We start from the raw sequence: 9,463 nt of genomic DNA, 5'->3' as shown, positions 1-9,463 counted from the left end.
TGGCGGTAAGAGATTTGCGGACAATGAAGAAGTAATCGAAGCTGTAAATGGTTATTTTGAGGAGCTTGACGAATCAGTCTATAGAGATGGCATTAATAGACTGGAACACCGCTATGAGAAATGTATCAGCCTTGGAGGAGATTATGTTGAGAAATAAAAAAAAAAAATTTTTAAAAACCTTGTTTTTCTTGGTCAGGCCGGAAACTTATCAATCCACCCTCGTATACTAGGAAAAATACGAAGATTAAAATAAGAAAAAGAAGTTAGAAGAAGAAGATACCATACGAATGCAAAGAATCTTTCATTAAAGAAAATAAAGTAGCAAATATCACTAGATGGCGATATACTGTCTATAACTTGATATTAAATTTATTGTATTTTTTATTTTTTACGTGCTTTGGTCACTTCTCTTCGTAAACCTTGAATGGGCGAAAAATTACTCCTGCGGCTGTTCCAAGTGTCTGTTCTTTAAATAGAATCAATGAGAAAATAGAAAAACTACGTTTAACAAAAAACTCAATGAATTTTAATTGTCTGTTTTATCTCATGTATAAATTCTTGTTTAATTAGTTAAAACCAATCGATAAACAGGAAGTTACTTCAGAGGAATTAATTTAGTCATATGCGATTATTCAATTAGATGCTGCATAATACAATAAATTGTACCTTTTTGCGTTTCTGTTTGAATTTGTGCTTATACTGTAAAAACTGGCTAACAAAGATTAGATTACACGAAGTTACATTATGAAATCATGTTTACAACATAATTAAGTAGCTATCGGGATAGTAAATCGTCACAATAATTACGTACAACACTGTTACACTTTCTTAGGTACTGCATAATAAAGAAGTTCTATTAAAAGGCGAAACGAACTAGTTAGTAAAAATTACTTAATGTTATTACTGACAATCAGTAGTTTAATCTAACAATTATCACCAAAAATAGGCAATACACCTGGAGATTTAATCGGGCATGTTTATTTTATGGTACCTTATAATTTTCTTCCTTTTTTGTTTTTAACATTTGGCTGCGCTTTTTCTTTACTTCTCGGTTACTTTTGAGTGTGAATTTTTTGACAATATCATTTTATTTTTTTCCAGGTACTCTTTTGGTACAGGGCGACGTTACAAGTGCCCCTCTGGTGGCGGCGAGCGCGCAGCCTTCAGCTCCAAGCAGTCCTCAGTCAAGTATGCTTTTACTCCAAACTCAAGTAAGTCTTTATTATTTATAATTGTAATTTTACTTTCATATTGTAAAAGACTAAATTATGGTTATAAATCACATCAACAATAATAATTATTAATTACTAGCTTATTAAGGGAAATTACACGTAAATATGAAGCATTTACTTCTTGTAATCCTATTTACGAATTAGAGTATGAATACAGAATTTTTATGTTGAGTTGTGGAGATCATTTTTAGGCCACACAGATAGGTTATTCCCAGACCAAATTAAAAAGCATAAAAAAGGACAATTGCAATATTTTACTTGAAACAAATATGAGTTTGGTGAAAATACACAAATACTTATATTAACATAAAAGCGAAAATGTGTATCTACTTTTACTAGAATGCTTTTAGAGATATAGGGTTAAATAATAAAATTTTTTTTAACAACCATATCATCATAAGGTCGTCAGTCCTAAGACTGGTTGGACACGTACCTCCACTCTTTCCTATCCAGAGCTAAACACTTCGCATTTCCCTAAAACTAGAACAGCCCACATTCTTAACTATTTGCGAACAGTAATTTAACTAGATCTATAAATTTTATATAATTCACCCTAAAGTCAAAGGCTTTTCATACTAATTTAAATGGACAGATGTGAGCCACTAGTCGGCAGCTTTGGAAAATCCTGTCTGTATTCCCAAATCAAATAGAAACGAAAAAAAAGGAATTAAAATAGACATCGTAATATGTGCATGTCGTAGTGTAATACGCATACAATGAACACGATTCTTGCAAGTACTTTTACACCTGTGTTTTTGAACACAAGAAGCACGATTTCAATTAGAAATTAAAAAGTAGACATGTTCTAGAATCTATGCGTAACTCGGAGTGTTAGAATCTGTCTCAGGTGCTCGTTATTCGGCGAATTGCTACACCCATATACATGCAAGTAATTCGTTTACGAATCGAAATTAGACCAAAATTTACATACTTAAATCTACGTTAATCAGATTAAATACACGTACCTGTTTCGACCACTTCTTGCATTTAATCGCGGAGAAAATAGACTAAACTATTTTCGTCCCGTTTTATTTATTTCTTCTTGATACGTTTGTATAGGTACCTACCAAATGCAGCACTTGCAACGAAATACGTTTTAACGGCTCTAAAATCATCGAGCAAGCTACCATTAGAAAATAATATATAGGGTAATCTAAGAAACAGTATCAATACAATTCCTTCTTGAGATAATTTGTATCTTCAGATCTTTTTAAAATTATCGATAGATGTGGACCAATTATTCAACGACATACAGTTTAGCCGATTCAAGGTTTTAACTTCTTCGTTCTCAGTAGCGTTTTAATCATTTTTTTTTAACATGTGTGTTTTTAATATTTTTCAAAATCAGAAACATTTCAGGAAATTATTTTTGAAGTGAAACTTACTTACGCACGGTAGCGTGAGTTCGTTTCATGCGAGTTGCTATGTAACGAAATCATGAAACGGATGTCCCCCCTCTACTCGGCCACGTAGTCTAGTTCGTAGTGGGGATCGCTTGAGCCGTGAGCGCGCTTCAATGTAACGTTCGTTACAGGCAACTCCGGCATGTATAGTGTAAAATTTAAATTCATAGTGTACAAATAATACCATTAAACCAATTCCTTAACCCCTATCCCGGTATGTTTGTGTGTTTGAAGAAGTTTCACTTCAGCAGCATGTTGTATAATTACACGTTGTATTTTTCTCTATATTTTTTAAACACTAAAAACTGAATTTTAGAATGTGGTGTTACCGGCGAATGATGAGGTATTAGAAATAATATGACAACAGAGGATTCTAGGGAAGTAAATAAAAAATAGGCGAGATAGGTTGGTAGGACACCTTCTCAGGCATGAAGGTCTAATCAGGATGTGGGTTATTCTAGTTTTTAGGGAAATGCGAAGATTAGCTCAAGATAGGAAAGAGTTGAGGTGAGTGTCCAACCAGTCTTAGGGCTGACGACCATATGATGATGATGAATTTTTAGTTTAGCTCATATAAACATAGACCAGGTATGCAATTTGTCAGTGATTTTAAGGCACCTATGAATAAAACATACATTTATATTATAATAATGTTAATAGGTACTCGAATTAATAGCCTTTATAAAATGATAACATTTTGTTAAAGAAAATTAGGTCAACTAAACAATGACCTATCACTTTACTGACCATTTACTCGGGTCTTTTATTACGCGTCCTACGACTTTTTTTTTGGTTCAGTGAAAGACAAGATGAAATTGTTTGTTTTTTAATCAGATAGGCAGTTTCCATGTTACTCCTACACCTGGTGACATGCAACCTAAATAATAACGGCAATTATGCAAATTACATGACATAATTAAATCCGATATAACAATGAAAACTTTGATTTCTAATACGTATGATGATGATGGGAGACGTTGGCAACGTTAAATAAGTAAAATCTACACCGGAACCATCGAGATTATCATAAAAGTAAATATGAAATAAATTGACACATAAATTAGTTGTGCAACGAGAATTAATAATTAATTTAAAAAATACCTTATTTAATTTACAAACGAGGGCTTCAAGCAATTTTTCGTTTATGTTAAGGTGTGTTCGAATCTTTTCTTGCTACAGGTACTGGCTGGTTTCTTTTATGATAGTAATAAATAATAATAATAATTAACCTGACTGAAGTTTTTAAGACATTTTAATTAAAACTGTCCAACCTAAGCAGCACAGGCGGGCAGTTGCTTTTTCTTATGTAACACGCCAGTATTAAGAGAAAGCGTCTTCAAAAATTCTACAACTTAATGCGAAATAAATTATCTTATTTTACTCATAATGTTACCATTTGCTACACTCAAAGCGATTTGCACAACACACGGTGCAATAGAGGCAAACAAAAAATTATTCCTTAAAATTCTTAATAATTATGTATTAGTGGAAATTGCGATCTGGTATATGTATCGTATACCGAGGGCGTTCGCTTATAGGAAGACATCTGGCCACTAAGAGTAGTGTAAGATCATCATAGTCCCAAAATTGACCGTTTTCGAGAAAAACGTATTTGGAAGTGCAGTCAATCGTCAGTTCGGCCCTGGCGGGATCACGCACGGAAATACGACATTGCAACGCTACATTGTATCAGCTGCGGCATGCGTGTTGTACAAGTATATTTCTTTTGTATTTTGTGTTCTTAAAACCATGTCGAGGTATACTTTAAATAGTACTACATTGAACAAAGTAGTTATTTAATTAATTGTTATGGGTGTCTAAAGTTTATTAGGAGTAGTAGCGTAGCAGTGAGCTGGTGATATTTACTTTATTAGTCGTTCCACAACCGTCACTTTTTACACTTTTCATCGATGTAGTTTCTTAGTTGTTAACGCAATTTCTCTATACATGCTAATTCACGTCCAGGACCGGCTTCGGTTTCTTCATAAATAAAGTGTTTTAAATTGGTGCGTTTTTAATCATATTTATGAAGATTTTACTCAGTTTTAGAAAATACAGCACGATGCTACATTTTAGCATTACGTATGCTCCAACAAGGTCCACTTGTGTGGATATCTACTTGTTGAAAACGAATCCCGGCGTAGTCAACCTCAACGTGATAAGCACGTTAGCTTAATCGAATAAAATAATTCGAAGTGGTCTCTATTCTATCGAAACTGCCAGAAGCGAATCACAATTTCGATCTTTTTGGATTTCATCAGCGCGTCGCAAGCAGCTCCGACAGAACACGGACCCACTTTTACCTGCTGTCTTAACAGTGCGTTTTAGAAGATACTACAAATGGCGTAGTAAACGCCATCTGTAGCACGATGCTACATTTTAGGATTACGTATGCTCCGACAAGGTCCACTTGTGTGGATATCTACTTGCTGAAAACGAATTCCGGCGTAGCCAACTTCAACGTGATAGGCACGTTAGCTTAATCAAATAAAATGCCTGCGAAAAGATCGAAATCGCGATACGCGTCTGACAGTACAGACCACTTCGAATTATTTTATTTTACACAGTTTTATTAAATATTACTGCTAAACGAATAATGCGATTTTTACGCCGTTTCACTCACTGTATCTACCTACTTAAAATTTTATTATCATGTCATCAAAACTTTCTTGGTCTGTTTAACATCTGAATTCATACTTTACCCACTAATTAATAAATAAATCATGTGATAATCCACTGGAATTAAATTCGTTTGACTATACGCAGGTGTTCAATATTGTATTGAACAAACGTTTCAAAATTATAGAAAGCCAAATTCCGTTACATACGTGTGCAAAGAATGTGTAAATTAGCAAACCACATACGTGTACCCACAAATACGTACGAATATGACGAGGGCTACTTAAATATAAATCCTTTAGCTAATTTAACGCCTTATGCTAAGCGTATAATTGCATAATGAATATACGTACGTATGAAGAAAAACATCCCATCGAGATGTGTACAATTCATTAACGAACTTGCAGCTCCTGTCGACTAATTACACACAGAAAACCATAACTTAAACCGATAATTTACACGTGAAGTATTGAATCGGTAGCCGCAAATGCGTCTATTTATTTAAATATAACGAAGAACGCTCCGAAACGTACCAATAAAATGAAGAAAAGTATTCCTCATAATTAGTGAGCTGTAATTAAAGTAGTAATTAAGCGCTGTGTTTTTCACAACGTGTTACCTACTACTAATTGCAAAAGTCATGTATTAGAAGATATTCAGGTGAAGATAAGATTGCATTCTTAAGGCGAAGTAACTAAATTACTTTACCTGAGTAGGGAGGAGATTCGCGGATATGCTTCTGGCATATAAATTAATGGTCTACCATAAGAACCTAAGTGAACAGATACATCCAATTTTCTGAATTTCCGTATAAGGTTATTAAAGTAGCGAAAAATCCTATGTAAAGTTAAGATTTATCTTGAAATATTAATAACACGTAAAATAAATAATAAATTTTAACCATTACGCCTATCTGAAAATACTGGCTTAAACTAGGGATGGGCCGGGTAACCGGTTTGGATCCGGTATCGATGGATCCGGCACTTATTTTAGGATCCAACCGGGTACCTAATAAATGCGCCGGGTGATATTCTACCAGAGAAAAAGGAAGAAACAAACACCAGCAATAATAATTTAAAAAGTAAAAGAAAACTAATTGATTAAAAACGGTAAGTATGATTTTTTTTGTTTTGGCTGATTTTAGATACCTAGGAAGTCAGATAAGTGAGGATGGAAGGAGTAGTAGGGATATAAAGCAGAGGATAGCGCAGGGTCGTGTCGCCTTTAATAAAAAGAAGTCTCTTCTATGCTCGCAAACGGTTAATTTAGAAATTCGAAAAAGGTTGTTAAAGGTGTATGTTTGGAGCACGGCGTTGTACGGGTGTGAAACATGGACAGTGGGAGCGGCGGAAAAGAAAAGGTTAGAAGCGTTCGAAATGTGGTGTTATAGGCGGATGATGAGGATATCGTGGGTAGAAAAGGTTAGAAATGAAGAGGTATTGGAAAGAATAGGAGAACAGAGGACTCTATGGAAGTCAATAAAAAATAGGCGAGATAGGTTGGTAGGACACCTTCTCAGGCATGAAGGTCTAGTCAGAGACATATTAGAGGCAGAAACAGAAGTTAGGAGGGGTAGAGGTAGACCTAGATTAGATTACTCTTCGCAAATAGTTAAGGATGAGGGTTGTTCTAGTTTTAGGGAAATGCGAAATTTAGCTGAGGATAGGAAAGAGTGGAGGTACGTGTCCAACCAGTCTTAAGACTGATGACCTTATGGTGATGATGATGGTAAGTAAGATTGTATTGGGATAGGTCGTTTACAGTATTAATGGTACTGTACTGAATTATTTGTTATTTTGATATAACCAGTATGACCGAACTGTTACAATTCCCGTCACATACTGGTATTATATCAGGTGTTGATTAAGGGTAACTTATTAGCATGATTTTGTCACCTTGCAGATTTTTAGTGTTTATAAATATCATAAGCTTGTTTCAACGGTTTCAACTGAATCCTTTCGTTGAAAATCCGCCAACTAAAAATTAAAATTTCATTGGTTTAGTATTTTAACATTAAACTTTTTGAACGGGATTTAATGAAAAGCTCGACAGAACGAAGATATGAACTGTTAACCGTAGTGGTTTTACCGAGTATCCGGTTATTCTATACCCGGCAAAATCACTATTCGGCGCATCTCTACCTTAAACCAACCGAACCTTCAAAATCATTGGAACACAGTGCAATACCTCAGTTTTTATGTTTTAAATTGCGTTTACTGAACTTATATTACTTTATTATTTACATGAAAAGGTGGTTCAAGGAATTTGTACCAATTATCTTACACCACGTGGTATTTTCGAAAAGATGATGCTTCCTTTTGATGAGCCAGTTGCGTATGGGTGCGAAACATGCACGGTGGGCGCATCGGAAAAGAAAAGGTTAGAGGCATCCGAAATGTGGTGCTACAGGCGGATGATGAGGATAACGTGGATAGAGAAAGTTAGAAATGAAGAGGTAGTAGAAGTAATAGGAGAAAAGAGGACTCTATGGAAGTCAATAAGAAATAGGCGAGATAGGTTGGTAGGATACCTTCTCAGGCATGAAGGTTTAGTCAGAGACATATTAGAGGCAGAAGCAGGAGTTAAGAATAGTAAAGGTAGGCACCAGCATTTGCGAATAATCGCATTTTCTGCCAGAAAGAAATGTGAATTTATCGAAATTATCCACATAGATCTTGATTTCGGACTTATTAATCTAAATCACCGAAGTTGTTCCGTAAAGGAAGATGATGTATAATATCAAGCAACGGCCAGTATTTCACCATCTAATGATATTTTTTGCTATTAAATTATAAAATTTTCGAGATACACCGAAATAGGTGCTGCTAAAAATTCATGCTTCTCGGTTGGATGTCTTGATTAATGGATATTTCTTCGACTAACTATACGAGAGATAAGTGCAGTACGACTCCATATTTCAATAAAATTTATTCAGAGTAAGCCATTATTTTTAAATGCATACTTTACCTACATGGTAGAGTGTACTTCAACATGTGAGATAATTTTTCGCGCACACTACAAGTCATCATCATTCAAGAGCATAATAGAATCGCACAATAGAATTTCCTTACGCCTCGGTGGAGTGGTAGTGTATTTGGTCAAGGTGTGCTTTATTAACGATCATCATTTATCAGTCGTATAATAAATATATGTGCGGGCAGAGTGCCCGCTGTATTTAGCACGAGACTTACTTACAAATGAGCCGCTTTGTCACGCGGAATGATTTAGATCGTTGGGCGGATTCGTTCCTTTCAATTTGAAATGTTGAAGTCTAAATCACGCTAAGTGAAAAAAAATTTTTACGCGAACGTAACGCCCGCCGTTATAATTTTCTCTTTCATTTGAAGAATGACAGGCATCAGACCTACTTTGCGTTTTCATTCACATAAAAATAAGAATTAACTACAGCGTTCGGTAGAGGTGGTATTAGTGACTTTTTATTTCGATGTACCTAGGTACCTAAGTCGGTTTCACGTTCGATCTAGAATTTTGAATTTAGGTTAGTTTGAAATTTATTCCAACATTTCATTTATTATTCTGTACAAATACTTTCAGCCTAGGCAAAATTACCATTAGTTTATCATCATAAGGTCGTCAGTCCTAAGACTGGTTGGACAAGCACCTCCACTCTTTTCTATCTTTAGCTAATCTTCACATTTCCCTAAAACTAGAATAACACACATCCTTAACTATTTGCAAACAGTAATCTAATCTAGGTCTACCTTCACCCCTCCTAACTCCCACTTCTGCCTCTAATATGTCTCTGACTAGACCTTCATGCCTGAGAAGGTGTCCTACCAATCTATCTCGCCTATTTCTTATTGACTTCCGTAGAGTCCTCTATTCTCCTATTCTTTCTAATACCTCTTAATTTCTAACCTTCTCTATCTACGGTATCCTCATCATTCGCTTGTAACACCACATTTCGAACGCTTCTAACCTTTTCTTTTCTGCCGCGTCCACTGTCCACGTTTCGCACCCGTTAAACGCCTCGCTCCAATCACAGACCTTTAAAAACCTTCTTCGAATTTCTAAATTAACCGTTCGCAAGTATAGAATTGACTTCTTTTTATTGAAGGATACTCGACCCTACGCTAAAGGGCACAGGTGTTCTAGAATATAAACTCTGTAGGGAAGATTCTAATTTTTACAATAAATATTTTGTAGCCAATATTGGAAAGAATAGGAGAACAGAGGACTCAGTGGAAG

At 35.2% G+C, this 9,463-nt stretch overlaps 1 protein-coding gene across 1 annotated transcript in view; it reads left to right on the top strand.

Moving 5' to 3' along the window:
• Positions 1-9,463, top strand: part of LOC108735137 (probable nuclear hormone receptor HR38) — a 57,140-nt gene that overhangs the window by 24,180 nt on the left and 23,497 nt on the right. The window contains exon 3 of the mRNA XM_018466971.1: positions 1,102-1,211. Coding sequence (XP_018322473.1) covers positions 1,102-1,211 — 110 coding nt within the window. The remainder of the gene's footprint in view (positions 1-1,101; positions 1,212-9,463) is intronic.

Source organism: Agrilus planipennis, unplaced genomic scaffold (assembly GCF_000699045.2).
Source record: "Agrilus planipennis isolate EAB-ADULT unplaced genomic scaffold, Apla_2.0 scaffold115, whole genome shotgun sequence".
Taxonomy (NCBI): domain Eukaryota; kingdom Metazoa; phylum Arthropoda; class Insecta; order Coleoptera; family Buprestidae; genus Agrilus; species Agrilus planipennis.
This window is presented reverse-complemented; position numbering and strand designations above follow the sequence as displayed.